Raw genomic sequence first — 18,146 nt, 5'->3', positions numbered from 1 at the left:
TGCACTCATACTGATACGCTAACAGTGCGCTCACGCTCAAACACCAACAGTGCATACACCCATACATGACATTCCACAGTCTAAGAACTTTATGGTAAAAAGGGAGAGTAGTGGGCTAGCTTGGGTGCATATGGTCCTCCAGCCAGCATTTGTCCTTCTTTAAATTGACATGAGGAGGATTTGACTGCTAAGTATTGAAGAGGAGTTTGAGAGGAAAGGGCTGGGATGGGAATATACACTCCTCCAACGAGACATTCTGCTGCAATAAACTGCATGTGCATGCACTGTAACAGCTCTACGGTAGACAAAACCGGGTACAGATTGACAGCTATGGTCCACACAACATCAATCATGCACACAGCAGACACCTGCATACAGACTTTCTTACTCTACGAAACATGTCTGTCACCCATTCAGACTAATGCAACTGAGGATCTTGCAGCATCAATGTCCTGCCTGCCGAACCAAAACCATATCTTACTTGATTTGATAGCACCATATTCAACTGGTATTTGCTTGCTTGATGCCCTTTCACCATTCATTGTTTTTCAGAGCAAATGCTAACCAACTAACCAACTAAATGATCTTGTATATTTTGTGTAATTGCGATGCTGAATATTTGCTTTAGCATTTAAGGCCCCAGCCAGGCACTTTTCTCAAGGTCATAACGGAATGATCCCCGCTGGCCCTGGGTAGAGAAGGAAGCCTCCCATTAATTTGCCTGAGCCCTGAGAAGCACGCCGCTGTCCTCGGTGCTGAATCCTGCGGCCGGTCCTCTGTGTTTACGCCGGTCCGTCCTGTCTGTTTGCTTTCTGTTGTGTTCGTCGCAATGAATCACTGCATGTGAGGGATATGGAGAGTGCAATTGCAGCAGTGATTATGAACTTTTCAGTCAACACAGCTACAACCACACACACACACACACACACACACACACACACACACACACACACACACACACACAATCTTCTCCATGCCAGCACGAAGAGCCTGCATTTACGTAATAGGAGCAGAGCACTGGCACAGCTGCAGGTTTTCAACATGAATTTCCCTTTAGTATTGACGTTGGGCTGCATGTGGCCTAATTGTTAGGAAGCTGAACTGCACAAGCAGAGGGCTTGCAGGTTCAAATCCCAGTGGGCACTGTTGTTATGCCCTTGAGCACATACTTAACATCATCTGTTTTACAACATACCCAGCTGAACAAACAGGCGATCTGGAAAACATAGGCTGTGTCAGCCATGCTGGATAAGAGTCTCTACGCAGAAATAAAATATTCATTGAAACGTTATGCCTGTGGAGGCCACTGAGTGGCATACAGGTGCATGGGACTGAGGCCAGGTGCGGTTACTGACTCCTGCTGTGCCCCTCAGAGGAACAGATTCCGCCTCCAGCGCCTAAAGGGAGGAATTATGCCATCACCATGCAAGCAGTGAAAGCTCACACAGCCTGTATCAATGCATCTGGATTAGCGACTGGAGCTATTTCGCACTGGCTTTATTTAACAGCGGTGACCTTGAGCTGGGGATGAGGTATTTGCCTCGGAGCCGGCGGCGCAGCGGCTCCGTGTCACTTCCCTTGGACTGTGCACCCCCACCCCACCCCCCACCTGATATCTCTCTCTCCTGTGTCCCCCCCCCCGCCAGTCTCCACTCTCTCTCTCCCAGCACATTCAAATTGAATCACTGTACGTTCCCAGTGCTGGGAAATAATGATTCCTATTTAGATCGAGCACCACGAACCAGCTGGCGGAGGGCTTTAAAGAGATCGTTAAACCCTCTAGCTGAGCTGGCCTTTTCTCAGGGCCGCCGCTTCAAACTATCTCCCCACGTTATCCGAACAGGGGGGGACAAAAAACACTTACAGCGCACACAAATAACCCCTTTCTCTATCTCCCCTTTCCTCCATCCATGTTACAGCGGGAAACGATTGTGAAGGAGGATCTCACCGCACTTTGCCTCAGAAAACCCTGTTTCTGCGATGTTTCCTGCACCCGGCCTCAGACTCCAACCCCGGCAGCCTCACGCACTATCATGGCAGGAACAACAGCTCCCCCCCCACAACAAACACAGAGATCCGGCCTGATAATAAGACGGGTCACCGCTAATGAGCGGACAGGCTGGCCCCGGCCCTGCCGGCTCCGTCGCCCTCCGCATAATCACTACTACCTCCACTTAATTCTGTCTTTGTTTCTGGTCTCTCCCGTGCCTCACTGCTAGCACACTCATTACCGGCACAGATCTTTCATTATACCCAAAGAACAAAGACGGGAATATCAAAGCAAAGCACAGAGAACAAAGCTGCACAAAACAAACTCAGATTACCGCGGTGCGTGGCCTTTGCCTAGAATCTGACGCCTAGCAAATAAAGACACGACCTGTCTGTGGCAATGGACGAAGTGACCTGTGAATGTCACTGTGACGCAACTGGAACTTAGACAGGTGCAGCAACCGGAACACCAACAACACAAGAAAGTGGACAGCAAATCCATACCAAGATAGTCCCTCACAGAAACCAAAGGAGTCAAACCAGTACTGCATGCCATATCTTGTGATCACCTTACAGGGTGGCAAAGTGTTTCAGACTCAATTTCAACTAAAACAATGAGGTAAACCATATCTGTTGAGCCATTTATCAATGTAGTATCCATGCATCTATGGTATCTCCAGACAAGCTTTAAATCTGGTCATAAGGAAATAGTATATCAGAATTAAACCACAAAAGCATCACCAACATCATTAAAAATAAACCCACAAATTAGTATCTGTAGCAGAATGAAGTAAAAATTTGGACACAACATTTTAACAGTTTAAATTAAAGCCATGGAATGCACTATCTACCACAGCAATCAATTAATGTTTCACCTTACTCAAAGCGCTTGCCAATGTTCAATACAAAGGAACACATGCAACATTTTGGTTTGACAAAAAGGTAACAGAGGTCATCCATTGCTTTGAATTTCAAGGCGTCGCTCACATTTCATATTTCATATTTAAGGCACTGCTCATATTTCACGTAAGCTGTATTGCTGTCAGATAAACTTGCTCATGACCTTGCCTTCAAAAGCCAGAGGCTGACGAATGACTACTTCCGGGTGAAACGATCAAGCACAGAGGACCAGGGCTACTCACAGGGCACGGTCCGGAGGTAGAGGTTATCCCGGATGATCTGCTGGAGCTCGTGATCCACCGAGCCCTTCTGGAACCGGAGGTTGAGGTAGTGGCGAAGGTCTTTGTCAACAACTCCCCCTGAAGGAAGGAAAGCACAGAGCCCTGGTCAGCTACTGACAGGGAATGGCACTTACCCTGTGGCTGTTTACCAACCCAGTGTGCCTTTGGTTTGGATTGGTGTGGGATTCTGAGCCAGTAAATGATTTACCTATTTAACCTATTTAAATGCAAGTGTTGCTTTAGTTCTTTTCAAACACAGGGCAGTGATTTCAGTTGTCACCAACACTAACATTGTATTATTATACAAATTACACTAAACAATTGTGTAATCCGCAACGGAAGAATTAAATTCGGCATTTGTTTATTGGCCAAATTAATGACAAATGTTGCTTGAATGCAGGCTGGCACTTGAAGCTAAGATCTAATTGTGGCTTGTGTAGACCTCTAGGGTACTCTGCTGTTAGAAGTCCAAATGGCTAGACCTCATTTGCCCTTCATCATTATTGCAAAGGGGAGACTGCTTGCATATTTTGCAAGACAGAAAGTCACTGACACTTGCACCAAGAACTGTTACTAACTGTGTAAATGGCTGACCTAGAACATATTTACCAGAAACTGTGAGCCTCTTTAAAAAGAGGCTTTTACAGGCTTTACCAAAGCCCAGAGGAACCTGATCGACTGTCGTTCTGTGAAACCCCTCTCCTTTCTCCTCCCCACCTCTCCCCTAACCCCTCCCCCTTTCTAATGCTCCTCCCCTAGTCTCAGTATTCCGAAGGGACAGGAGGCCCTGCAGTGATCTTGCCATGTCAGCAAGATGAGGGTGTGACAAAGGCAAGGACAACCCCAGCTGGGGACAGGGCACAATTAATGTGACTGTCACACACTTTCTCCCAAACAGGCAGAATTTTACACCTAGAGGTGCAAAGCACAGAACAGACAAATTAACCTGCACATCTCTGAGATTCACATTTTCCAATTGTTGTTTGATATTGCATTTAGAGGAGACTATGAATATTTCGAGTTTTCTTGAAAAAAGTAAAAAAAAAAAAAAAAAATCAGAACTTGTAATCAGATATGTAATCATACATATAGTTTGTGCAGGAGTATTTTTCAACATTCAGTGAGTAATAAAAAAAAACACTGGCTTGACTTATCACCCTGCCCAAATACCTTCTGTCTCTTCACCTTTCTGAATGACATCTAAGCTTAGTCTTCCAGATGGCAGTCCACACTGTCATGTGTTTAACATTGCAGGAGGCATTCCCCAAAATGCCTCAGAATGACTCACTTCATCAAGCGGAATATGAAATCAGCTGTGATAATGAAATGAATAATGAAATTCGGAATTTGAAAATGCCTTTGAAGATCAAGTTAAACGGCCATGTTCCCAAAATAAAAAATTTACATCTCACATGTGTGTGCATGCGCACACACACAGCCACACACACACACACACACACACACACACACACACACACACACACTTGCCTTCGGACTGATTTAAAATCAAAGCACACGCTTCTATGACGAGAGAGACAAAATCCAATTATGTCATGGTAACGCAAGAGCATTTGCAAGCTTTTTGAAAATCTGGTCTGCAAAATCACACATTCAGTAACCGCTGAATATGGAGAGAGAAACAAAGAGGAGACAATCTCTGCCCATTTGCGGGAGGAGAACAGAACAGATAAACAGACAAAAAACGATTTAACGCAGAGTGAGAGGCTGTCCCTGCGTGGTGACAGACACCAACACACAAGTACACACACAATTACACACTTACCTCACACACAGCACACACATACAAAAACACATACAAGTGCTGTGCACACACAACACACACACAAACACATACCAATAATGTGCACACATGAAACACACACAAACTGACACAGAGAAGCACACACACACACACACACCTCAGTAAAAGGAAGTAAAGGGACCTCTTTTGCAGCTGGTGCAGATGTGGCGCACATCCAGTTGCGTCCGATCTCCGCGGGGACGCTTCCACGAAGTGCGGCTCTCTCTCTCCCCCTCTCTCAGCGTCCCCCGCTCGCGCTCGCCTCCATCCCCAACTCTCTCCTCCCTGCCTCTTTAGCCACAGATTCAGCAGCGACGAAGGCAGCCTCCACTCCACAAAGGAGAGGAGAAACGGAGAGAGAGAGAGAACGACGACGAGGCACCGTCGGGAGGCAACAGAAGGGGAGCGCTCCGCCGGCGGGGACCTATCACAACCGGAGCCGCCGTCTGATTGGTCAGCGGGATTCCGAGGTCCTGGAGCTCCCCCTGTTGGCCGCTGCCGGTACGGCCGCTCCGGGCTTGATCCAGATGCGCTGTGACACACGGAGAGCGCGCCAGCTCCACCCCCCCCCCCCCACAACACAGGCCCCCCGCTCGCTGGCACCGTGTAACCTCCCTCGCGTCGTGGGGACGTCACCGACGTGTCAAAACCAGAGGATGTGTCAGCATTGCAAAAAGAGTGCGTAGGAGTGCCGCACATGCATGATTACCCAAAAAAAAAAATCAACCTGCTAGAGGGACACTGAATTACGCTGGTCTTCTAGCATGTAAAGTGTGTATTTCTGTTTCCAAAATCAAAAACACTTTCCAATACACCTGACCAGGTAAATACCACTGCATTCATCAGTATTGATCACCTTGGTCCTTGAAGGGATACCAGAAATGTGTTCTGCACATCAACACCTGTAAAATCGGACAGAAAGATCCACACATCCTAATTCAGGGAGAATGTTTGTGTGTGTGTGTCTGTGCAGGAGAAAGTGTCTACATTTGGAAAAAGTGCTAGTAGACAGCTGTTTCAATCATTCCTCTCTAATTATAAAAAGGCACCAAGGCAAAGGCAAAACGCAGGCAATTCCCCAATGTCAGACAGAGCAACATTCACCTCACTGTCTCTTCATTTTAAATATGCATGAGTGACACCAAACGGTTCTGTTTATTAAACTGGCTCTTATTCAGACTCCCTCCCTCCTGCTTCTTCCTCTCCTCACCCCTTTCCCCTTTTCTCTCTCTCTCTCTCTCTCTCTCTCTCTCTCCCCCTTCCATCTTTCTCTGCACTCACACGCATTCTCAAGATTAGTTCCTTCACCGACATGACAAACACCGGGTATTCTATTGCCAAAGCGTGTAAATAATGGAAAAGCAGGAAAACAGAACTTGTAACAATAACGACCTCCCTTCCTCTCTTCTCGCACGATCTCTTTTCCTGGTTTTCTCTGTCGGTTTCGTTCAAGTTCAACATGCCTTACTGGCATGAATGCCAAAGCATTAACAATAAATGAGAATATAACACAGTAATAAAACAAATACTCTTGCCAAGGCCTGCCTTTCAGGCTGCCTGGCCCCCTGTTTCAGCTTGTCGATTGCCATGGAGATGGAAAGCCGGGCACACTCGCCTCGCAGCAGTAAGTGACACGCAGGGCTGTCCCCTTCTCCTCTCTCTGCTGACGATGGCTGTGGCGCACGTCCGCCGCACGCAGCATTCTGGAAGAGTCTCAGAGTTCTGAATCGGCCGATGATCCCGTGGCGCTGTGAGGAGGAGCTTTCCCTGACGCTCCTCGGCCTTCACCTGTCCTTCGGTCCAACCGAGAAAGCATCTCTAATATGGTCATGCACTGCATGTGATCTGTCAGGGTTTCATTCAGAGTAGCGGCTCTATAGTAACAGAGGTTGATATACTACAGTGGAAATGTCCATTGATGGGCAGTCCTTCAGGCTGAGAGTGGTTATAATTTATTACTTCAAAAATACTACAGTCTTCCACTGACAGTTACAGGAAGGCTGAAATACGTGTAACAATAGCCGTTTAAGGACGCAACATTATATGCAGCTAAAGCCACAGTTTTAATACAAATGTAAATATTTTGGAACTAAGTCCACAGCGCGAGTGTGCGATTTGGCGCTTGTTTGAACGGTGTCCAACAGAGAGTCAGTGAATAAAACAAACGCATTTGTCAGTGGATATTTTTGCTAAATAATACATCAATAGAACGAAGTTGAAAGCGGTACAATGGAATGGTCCGTGACCCGTTCTCTCAGCGGTAAACAGCAGAAAGGGAAGATTCCCTCTGTATCTATGATAATTTATTCACTCACAATAATGGCAGATAAAAGACCATGCAGCAGGAACAAATTGCCCTTCTAAAATGTTGGATTTCCAAAAACGGAACGATCACAGAGCCGTCCCCCAGCGTGGCACACGCCATTCGGGAGGGATTCGTGCCTCCAGATGCGGGCGGCTCCACGATGAAAACGTGTTTCAGAGACTGAAGTGAAAGGATGTAATCGACAGGTGCAATCAAAGACGTGTTTGAGAACAAGCAAACAAAAGGGACTCTTCTGTCATTCCGACAGGTGCACTTAAACCCAGCCCCAGCGCTCTTAGTTTGCGTAGATTATGTGTGCTTGCTCAGGGTGGTTTTCGGCACCATAGTAGGCCAATATCTTTTACACCTTTAAAATCTGCAGTTTCCCACTGCACGATTCCAAGACTGGAACCCATGGCTTTCTGGTGCTCTCCAGGAGACTAACACCATATCTATTATTAATGCATAGTAAAGGATTAAGGTATTGTCCGATGGTGTTTTGTCACACACCATCTATAATTGGGGGGTCACCATAAGGGAGTGGTGGCATCTGAGACACTCCTCAGGGGCAAAACTCAGGGAGAGTCAGAGTTCTAGAGGGGTGCTACATCCATGCCAAATGTCACCTTGTCCTAAATGCTTTACAGAATAAGGAATAAGGACAGTGGTATAAGGACTGTGTTTCCACTGACGGTAAAGTTCAACTGAGGCTGCATCTGCACCTCTGAATACCATCGATCACCAATCTCCTTATGTTTCATTGCAGTCGTCTCTCAATACAAATGCAATGTTCATGTGGACCAAACTCGCAGCTTGAACACACACAGATTTATAAATGGGGAACCAAAACTGATTTTCTTACTGTGTGCAGGGTGTGGAGGGGAAGGATCAATAGTTTACCTTTTGATTGGCCTTTTATTCATGAGCTGATTGTGAATATATTAATCATAGGTCTCTGTGCGGTGAATGATCCATTTAGGGATATTGAGCTGTGTGAGTGCTTCCCAGCCCTCTGCAATGCTGAGAGATTGTTCTCTCTCTCCCCCCCCCCCCCCCCCCCACTAATTAGAGTTGAATTTACGAGTTTACCTCTCGCTCTGAGCTCCCTGCAACAGGCAGGTAACTATTATTAATACTGTGTACACATATGCGCACCCCCCCCCCCCCCCCCCCCACACACACACACACAAATGCATGCACACACAAACACACATTCTCATACACTCCCACATATGCATGCACACACACATGCACACACCCACATGTTTACAACACGTACACATGTACACTCATACACTTACACACATCCAGTACAGTACATCCAGTACATACACACACACACACACACACACACACACATACAGGTATGTGCCTCTGGCTCCCACACAAGGGGGGAACTCAGGGGACATAAGCCATCATTTGTTGCCAAGCAACCAAGCACAACATTAACTATGTGGTACCATCTATGTCTGCCACATGAATAAATGCAAATGAATAAATCTATGCAAGAACCTACACACCTCTCCTGCCGTGTGACGCAGTTCACAGCATAGATTGCGTGGTAAGAAAACTGCATAAAAACATGGACTTTAGCTCTGTAGAGTCACATCACAGTCAGCAATGTAATGCTTGTTGTATGTAAGGCTGGGGGTAGAGAGAGAGGAGGTAGCATTTTATGGCCTATGTTACATCACTGGCCATGCACTAAGCACTGCAGTAGGACTATGTTACTAAGGGTTTTCTTTAGAAGCTGGCTTTAGTCTAAGCTGTGCCACCAGCACATTGGGCGAGCTCATCTATTGTCACCTGAATCTGACTGATAGCAATATCCACATCTCCAAACCGTGATCCATGTCCAACTATCCCAGACTGGCATCACTGAATTTTCCCGTAATGATGTCACAGAAATCAAAATGCCTCCTGAAGTCATATGTGGAAGATATTTAAAAGAATGTGGACAGAAGAGGCTTGCAAAACCTGCAAGAAAGAAAGTGTGATGTGTCTGCCTCTTAACTGTGTGTCCAAATTTAATCAGCTGAACAAATTGCTTTCTCTCTGCCACAGTGGATGTGCAGAGGGATCGGCACCAAAAATGGTTGCCGTGCATCCCCAAGGTGGGTGCTACAATCTGGTGCAGATAGATGTGTGTCACCACCCCCTTCTTCCCACTGTAAAACAGTCGGAGATCCTTGAAATGTGGCAAAAAGATAAATGCATTTCTTCATCATCATCATCATCACGACCACCACCACCGTACAGGAGTTGTGTCAGTCAGCCTATATGTCCACAGTTCATGAGTACTGCTGGCCTTCTATCCCTGTCCAATAGAAAGCAGCAAGTGACTGAGTCACAGTGATTCACCCGCTAAATAAGCATGCAACTGGCGTTTCTCATTAAAATTCCAAGCCTGCTTGATTGACAGGCCGATTAGCCTTAAAGCACAGCCCCAAGTGCATGATGTGCCTTTCTGTCTGCCTGTTAATGGTGCGCCTCCATTCCCCGCTGACCAACACATGCGACTGAAGCCCCAGGATCTCAGATGATGTTTTTCAGGCTGTTGTAGGGGACGGACTGTACGCAGCCCACGTCCCGAAAATATGAACTGACAACTGAAGAGACTGACAGAGGTGTGGACACACACAGAGGCTTGTATTTATAGACCACGAAGAGCTACGACCGCTAGCGTAGCTTACCTCTAATCAGTTCAACATGATTGTTACCCTGCACCACACTGCTAGCTATCATTATAGTTAAAACCAGTCAATACAGGTCCCCAGAGACTTGGATTAGATGCTGCTTTGCCTTTATGACTACCCATTCTGCAACCAATGAAGTCATGCCACTTCTTGGATTGTGACTGGTTAGGAAAGTTGACAGGTAGGAATGGTGCATGTAGAGACAATCCATGCATACTTATCGCAGTTAAAACCATGGATGTTGCAAGGTGAGTGTGCAGCATGGCTGGTTGAATGAGGTAAGCCCAACAAACAGTGGCTAAAAGCAAGGCTATGCGGACACATGGAGGACCTCACAGTGACCAAGTTGCCTCTGCTGCTTTCATAGGCTTTTTACTATCCGAAATCCATTACGAGAAGGTGCTTCCCACAGTTTTAATATACACACCCACAGTCGCCGACCTATCTTATCTCAGAGGAGTCCCAGCCATGAAATGGCAGCGAGCAGGAAAAATCAGACGGGACTCTGTAATCGTGGTGAAGTTTTCAAGCTTATCCATTCTTCCAGAGGCAGCAGCTAATCCTCAAGAGACGATGCTCATCTTCCATCTGCTGGTTTACTCTGCCAGGCAAACCCAGACTCCGGTTCTCTGTATTTGGTCTGCTATAAGGCCAGACCCAGTAACAGAATAAGAACATGTGCCCTCACAAACACACAAGGGCAATTCAAGGACAGTTTCGGTCGTCCTAGGAAAGCAGTACACTGCTGCTTCTACTCAGTCTAACAATCTGATGCAAACATCTGACTGCAGCTTAATGATTGGATGTTAACGTCGAGATTGCTTTTGAAGAACACCTCTGCAAGTATCTAAAAACCAAACTTGCAGAAAGGGTTGGATTTGGAGTATGCAAATCACACAGTCAAAGAGGCCTCACTGAACAGGATGGCAACATCTAGCCTTGGAGCGCTATATTATATTATTAACTCCTTAGCAGACAGCCACGTCCACGGCAGCTTGCACAGCTGAGATTTTATATGCCTCTACGGCTGGTTAAGTGGCTCAAGGTCAAAGCTACCATAGCAGTGCCCCACCTTGCGCGCGAACCGGCAATTTTCAAATTACACACCCAGCACCTTAACCACTGTGCCCCACCGCGGCCTGACATTTAGCACTGTGCAGAGGGTAAACAAGTGGGTCGTGACACGCGTCAGTTTTTGAGGGGGAAAAAGCAGATACGCTGCCTGAAAGCAACTCTGGTAGCTCTTTCACAGCCCCTGTAAATGCTGTGCAGGCAAAACCCCACAAGACCTGGCCACATTAAAAACCCAGGTCCCCATCCTCCTCCCCCCGTCACAGTTAGCGGAGCTTGCTCCGCGCGGCAATGACCCGCCGAGAAACCCTCACAGGTTACCGCACGGTGATCCATTTTTTTGTTGAAATGGCCCATCTCCCGGGCCCCTCCGTTATTGTCCCGATTCAGATTCATGTCAGACAGGGCCGTGATTAATGTGCGTCCTGGCTTCATTGCCAGCCGGCCGGGCCTGGGTAGCGGTGCCTGCCGGTGTACGATATGCTCGCGCGGAAAGCCACTGACAAGAGTGTTCCGCTATTGGGCGAGGCGCACGGATATTATCACGCAAATTCAATGGAGATGCTGTCTCAGGTCTGTCCTGCCCGAGTGCTGTTCTGCTGAAGATTAAAACACATCCACTTAAGCACGCACTGCTCACAGTGCCTGTGTGTTTATTTGCAACAGCTCTCAGCACAGAATAATATACGGATCTTAAAATGTAATTAAACCACAATTTATAAGTCTGTCGTTTCTCGCATTATAGAAGAAATCCATAACCGCGATCCCTTCTTTTTCAGTTTTTTTGTATTATTATTAAGTAATAAAATGATCAAAACATAGCAATGGAAGTCTAACAAAAATCCCAGAAGCATTTTACCATCTCTCTCCCTCATTGAATTGAAAGGTGACCACAGAGAACCAGTGCTGGGTGGTTGAAAGACCTTGCTTGTACAGCCTCATATGCATTTCATACTGAACCATCCATTATATTACATTACATTATAAGAATATTACAATATTACATTACAAGAGCATCATTTAGTAGACGCTCCTGTCTGGAGTGACTTACATAGGTTACAACTTTTACGTTATCCGCTTATTCAGCTGGATATTTACTGAGGCAATTCTGGGTTAAGTACCTTGCCCAAGGGTACAGCAGTAGTGGCCCTGTATGGAATCAAACCAGCAACCTTTTGGTTATGAGCCCTGCAACTTGCCACTATGCTACACTGCCACCACAATGTTTACAAGCTGTACACATACACATCCAACTGCTGCTGCAACCAGACATCTGCAATGGTTGCTTACACATACAGTTAAGAATAAACATACAGCTTATACTTTTGGCAAACATCTTCAGGTTATTTTTCAGACACTTGAGTCAAATGTTAATACACTTCCAAAGAAGCTGTTATACTTCTATCAGGGAACATATGGAAGTTGCTAGAATATCTGTACGGTTGGTAACTAAGTTTTATCGTAGGACACCCATATGTTTCTGTACACAGCAGAGCAGGTTCTCTCAGATTCTCTGCATAGTTAGTAGTTTACACAGCTTCTACAGTTACCAAAATCAGGTAATGTCATCACTATGGGAAAAAAAAAACATTTTTAAAGCTTATAAAACAAAAAGTATGCCTTTCAACAGGCCCAGGTTTTGCATACTAAACTGTGCGTAGCATTATGACTTGGAACAATGGTTGTGGGAGAAGTAGCCATTTCATGCAATAAAATAAAGGAATAACAATAAGTGAACCTGACTGATAACAATAGCCTTGGCATGCTTCACATGCAGACTAATAAAAATAAGCATAAGAATAAGTAACCCGGACAGATGACAACATTCCTGGCATGTTTCTCATGCAGTCTAATAAGCAAGCCTGGCAGATGACAATAGCCTGCAATTTTTTCACTAAAACACTTAAAACAGTAAGGATAAGCAATCCTGACAGATAATGCGTTCCTTTGGCATGCTTTACACGCATGCTAAAACGGAACTAATGCCGCTTCTTCTATGCCAGTATGCCTGCTACATCAGCGTCGTCGCAGTGTTTACCCTCTTCACAGACCGCAGCCACTCTCTAAGTTATGTGACAATCTACCGCTGCTGCCAGTGTGGTTTCAGTCCGGCGGCCGCCAGACAATGGAGCCCAAACTGCATCTCACGTTGCCTAACATACATTCATTAGAGCAGGACCCCTGCGTAAATAAAGATGTGATGACATCAATGAGTGCGTCCCGTCTCCTTCCCAGGGAGGCATTATGCTGTGATATAAAGGGCAGAAAAGCGCCAGTGATACGAGCGGACCGATCTGAATGCTGTCAACGCATCGCGGAGCCTCCGCAGACTCAACCACCACGCAGAGGCCGAAATATTTCAGCTGTGCTCTGGAATGTTAACGAACTCGCCCTGCGCTCAACAAATCAGGAAGTTCTCATTTTGTGAACGACAACGTGACATTTTGAGTCGACACTTATCCCCAGATTCAGAAACAAGTAAGGAATAAGTGGCTAACGAACCACTGACCTTGTCAACGGCTATTGTTATATTTTAATTGGGAGCACAAAGGCAGGTTGAATGCTTAATCTACCACATGCTTCCTCTATTCTTAAAAGCAACTCGGTCCTTTGGTTTATTATTTTAGTGTGTAAAGGGAATGTGGTCATTTGAATTTAACACACGTACCCACACAAACAAAACACAAAAGAAGTTGCAGCAATGTTTTCATACGTGTTTGATGCACTACACCTGCAGGGTGAAAGACTCAGACACATGGCCTTACATACATGGACATACATACAGTCGTAACAGACACACATCCACACATAGTGACACACACATAACGTCATGCTTGCAGGGACATGCACAGTGACCCAGACCAGGCTGCTGGTGACACAGCAGGTTTCTCCTCTCTCACCTCACTGCATGAGGGACAGTGTCCTATACACAGCTTTACCATCATTACATTACATTATATTACTGGCATTTAGCAGACACTCTTATCCAGAGTGACTTATATGGGTTACAATTTTCACATGTCCATTTATACAGCTGGATATTTACTGAGGCAGTTGTGGGTTAAGTACTTTGCCCAAGGGTACAGCAGCAGCAATCCAGCAAGGAACTGAACCAGTAACCTTTCAGTTATGAGTTCTGCTCCTTACCACTATGCTACACTGCCACCAATCACAATCACAGCCAATCACAGCACATGCTGAGGTTCTAACCATCCAATCAAGACTTACTAAGCTCCTCGCATGTTCTTGCATTCCCATATGTTCCACCATGATATGTAAATGTAAATGACTGAAAAATAACCTTGAAAACTTTCACAGAACTGAGTGTCCACACCAGCTCAGGTCAGGTCTAGCATCCAGTTAACTCCAGTGTGGGGCGCAATTTAGGAGAAGACCAGAACATGGCACCCCTCTCTTCCAAGACCTGAGTATGTCCCTGCCCGTCTTCATTGTCATGTATTACACAGTCATTGCAATCACCGACAAGCATCAGGGAGAACAACACCAGACCCCCCCCCCCCCCCCCCCCCACCCCCCGTGTATCCATCCATGATAGCTTAGCTCCTTGTGGGGATACAATAGCCACGGACTCAGAGAGGAGAGATTCAAATAGAGGCGTGAGTACAAACCTACTCTTTCTAATGAAGCATTGTTCGGCCTCCCCTTTCATTTGAATGATTCAACCGAGTGTCGCATTGATTTCATGCAATAGCAGAGAGGTTAATTACAAATTCAACAGTAGACAGCTCATTTCATCTGCGCGCAGGTAATTAGGGCCGACATGCCCAATCTCCGTGCGCTAATACGGAGCAGATTACTGCCGAGCTGCAGCCCCGCGAAAGCAGTGCCGTCCCTGAAGGAGCTGCGGCAGACGGGGCCGGGGGAGGATGCCGAGGCATTCGTGTTGACATGGGGGAGAACATTGCGCGGCGCTAACAGATCGATACTCGCCGCACTCCCCCAGGAGGCCGTCTTCCACTGCCGTTTCGGCCAATCAGACAGGAGCGCCTGTCCTTCTGCTGTTTCCCGGTGACGGTAGCGCTGCTCTCCTCTGTGCAGTTAGACACCTGAGCCTGACTGACCCGGGCCTGCGTTTCCTTCGTCTCTCTGGCCGCAAACCTAAAGGGACCCTGCTTCACATGAAAGGAGAGAGCGTAGCACTTGGCTCAGTGTGTGTGTGTGTGTGTGTGCATGCATATGAATGCGATTGTATTTGTGTGTGCATGTGCACGTGCATTTGCCTGAGTGTATGAATGTGAATATGCGTGTTTGCCTGTATGTATAAATGTGAGTGTGTATGAGTGTGTGTGTGTGTGTGTGTATGTGCATGTGCATTTACCTGTGTGTATGAATATGTCTGTGCATGAGCATGTCAGCAAATGTGTGTGTGTGTGTGTGTGTGTGCATCTCTGCAGAATTGGCTGAGTCTCAGGATCTCCAGCATTACACTGGTCTCCCTACTCTGTGTAGAGCAGAAGAGGACACCTCTGTTGTTGGGACCCTCTTGTCACCTCCCATCATTGTCACAAGCCTGGAGAAAGTTCAACCCGCTCTGGGCTGGCACGGACTCAAACGCTGAGAGACAGCTCCAAATACTGGTCCAGTACCACAGAACCCTGCACTTCTTAAGCAACTTTTTTTTCCCCTGTTTGTTTTTGTTTTGCTTAACCTCTGGCGGAAAGCCAGAACGGGCCCCGAAAGCACAGGCAAGAGACGCACCCTTGAGCCGGGATGGCGGCAATGTGTGGATCTGGGTCTCTCCCCAAAGCTCAGGCCACTTTGACCTTTGACCCCACGCTCCACCGCAATCAGCATCAAACCGTTGCAACATTCCCCCAGCAACAGCAGCAACTGAATCACTGTAAAGTCCTTCCATTTACTTTTGACTTCTGTGTATCTTGAGTGACTGAAAGCACTGATGTATGAATGCTCAACTGAAATGCTACTACATGTCCAACCCACACCTGGTATTGAACCCAAAAACCTTCTGATCCAGTGACAAGAACACTACACCAGGTAATCTGCGAGAATGTCCATTTTTCAGCGTCAACTGTATCTTTGTGTACAAAGTGCACAGTCAATCCTAGTGCAGGAGTCTCTAGTAATCACAACAGATTGGTTATTTGTTTTCTATTACATCCCTAAGCAACTTGCACTGCTGACAATTTTGGTGAAGTGCATCTGGTGAAGTTCGTCATGGCAACAATGGCGTCCACGGGAATCAGTCCTACAACCCTCTGGTCCATCCTCCTTAGCACTAAGCAACACATCCTCCTAAGCACTAGGCAACATAGCCTCCCGCTGCCTGCATGATTGTGACTGAGGTTGAAAAGGAGCTACCTACACCCCGCTGCGACGTGCAGTCCCTTGCAGTCTGTGGAAACGCAGCGATATAGTTTAACCCTGCAAAGAGACTCACAGCAGAACAGTTGCTGTTTGTTTATTACTGTTGTTCAACTTTCGAAGTTTCTCCACATTAATGACCCCCCCCTTACACACACACTGCTCCTCTATTGAATTGGGGGGGGGGGGGGGGGGGGGGGCTGAGGAGCACGTAAGGAAATTACCTCCATCCCTAAATCCGATCTCATCTATATGCAGATGAAATAAATATTGATGCGGCGCGTCTCGTTTGTTCAGGCCGAATTGATGCATCAGGGCCTGTATCGTTTATGATAATGTTCTCCAGTTTAATCACCACCGACAGCACAAGCCCGGCCGTTCTTAATGACATCCAGGCACTTGATTCGAAACCGTACCCCCCGCAGAAGAGGGAAAATGTGATGTGACTGAAGCTCTGTAGAAACGCCGGGCTGAAAGAACTCCAGGCACGTTTCAAAGCAAAGCCTGCACCGCCGAAAAGACTTGCATCAGATTAGCTGATTCGGGTTATGACATGGGTTTGGAGTGACAGTGGATGTAACTCCAGAGAGAGGTGACTGGTGTGTGTTCAGTGGTTGTGCTCAGTAGATATGACAACTCCAGAGAGAAATGACTGGGGTGTGTTCAGTGGTTGTGCTCAGTATATATGACAACTCCAGAGAGAAATGACTGGGGTGTGTTCAGTGGTTGTGCTCAGTATATATGACAACTCCAGAGAGAAATGACTGGGGTGTGTTCAGTGGATGCCTTCAGTGGATGTGAGACCTCCAGTGAGCAATAACTCAGGTGTTTTCAACGGATATGATCAGTGGATGTGAGAACTCCAGAGAGAAATGACTTGGGTGTGTTCAGTTGGTGTGTGTGGTGGGTGTGTTTAGCGGATGTCTCTGGGAAGAGAGCAGGACACTACTGGGCCAGGGCACTGTTCCTCTACTGAGCACGCTGAGAGTGAGTGTTCCTTAGTCTTCAGCGCCTCCGGCTGGAGCATCGGCCAAGCCGAGCAGAGAGCGACCCCCGCCTCCAAGCTTAACCCTTCGCAATCTGGATGACCTGTTTAGAGTGGCAATGTAGATCTCGCTGCCAGTAAAAACGCACACACATGCACAAATACTTTATGAACTATGACTGAACTTTATGAATTATGAACCTAATTTTTCCTGGCCATAATGTGTATCAGACCTTAGGATTTTCTATCATGGAATAGTTTATTACAGTTTTAAGCTCTCATATGGATTTAACACAGACACGTGGTAATAGCACCATAATCGATCTAAAAAGTCAGCAGAATTGACCGGGTAAATGGTTGCGATGTGTTAGAGAACAGACAATTGGTACATTCATTTCCCTGTAACGTAAGGCAGCCATGAGTACTTTTCTGCAACCCTGAAATTTCTTTCTGGTAAGTATGCATTTCTGTATGTCTCTGCACTTCTGTGCTGTAAAATGATGCATTTAGCACACATAGTGGTAAACATTTGTCAAATTCACGATGAGCTGAGAATTTATTAGCAGATTAAATTATCTTTCATGTGCACCGTAGCTATTAATTACCTTAAAAATTAATGATCTTATTAAGTTATCTTAAAAATGCTGATGTAAAATATGGAAACATTTTAAACAGATTATGTGCATTTTAACATCTGCTCGCTGTCCTGAAGCACACTTCAAAATCAGACAGAGAGGCTCTACAAACTGCTTTTTTTTCTTACTTATGCAAATAA

General features: G+C 46.3%; 1 protein-coding gene across 1 annotated transcript in view; it reads right to left on the bottom strand.

Annotated features, from left to right (window-relative positions):
- LOC118771793 (membrane-associated guanylate kinase, WW and PDZ domain-containing protein 2-like) overlaps positions 1 to 18,146 on the bottom strand; it is a 153,885-nt gene that overhangs the window by 104,680 nt on the left and 31,059 nt on the right. The window contains exon 2 of the mRNA XM_036519831.1: positions 3,132 to 3,248. Within this exon, the coding sequence (XP_036375724.1) occupies positions 3,132 to 3,248 (117 nt within the window). The remainder of the gene's footprint in view (positions 1 to 3,131; positions 3,249 to 18,146) is intronic.

The sequence above is a fragment of the Megalops cyprinoides genome, chromosome 25 (genome assembly GCF_013368585.1).
Source record: "Megalops cyprinoides isolate fMegCyp1 chromosome 25, fMegCyp1.pri, whole genome shotgun sequence".
Taxonomy (NCBI): domain Eukaryota; kingdom Metazoa; phylum Chordata; class Actinopteri; order Elopiformes; family Megalopidae; genus Megalops; species Megalops cyprinoides.
The sequence above is the reverse complement of the archived record's forward strand: the minus strand, read 5'-3'. Positions and strand labels throughout refer to the sequence as shown.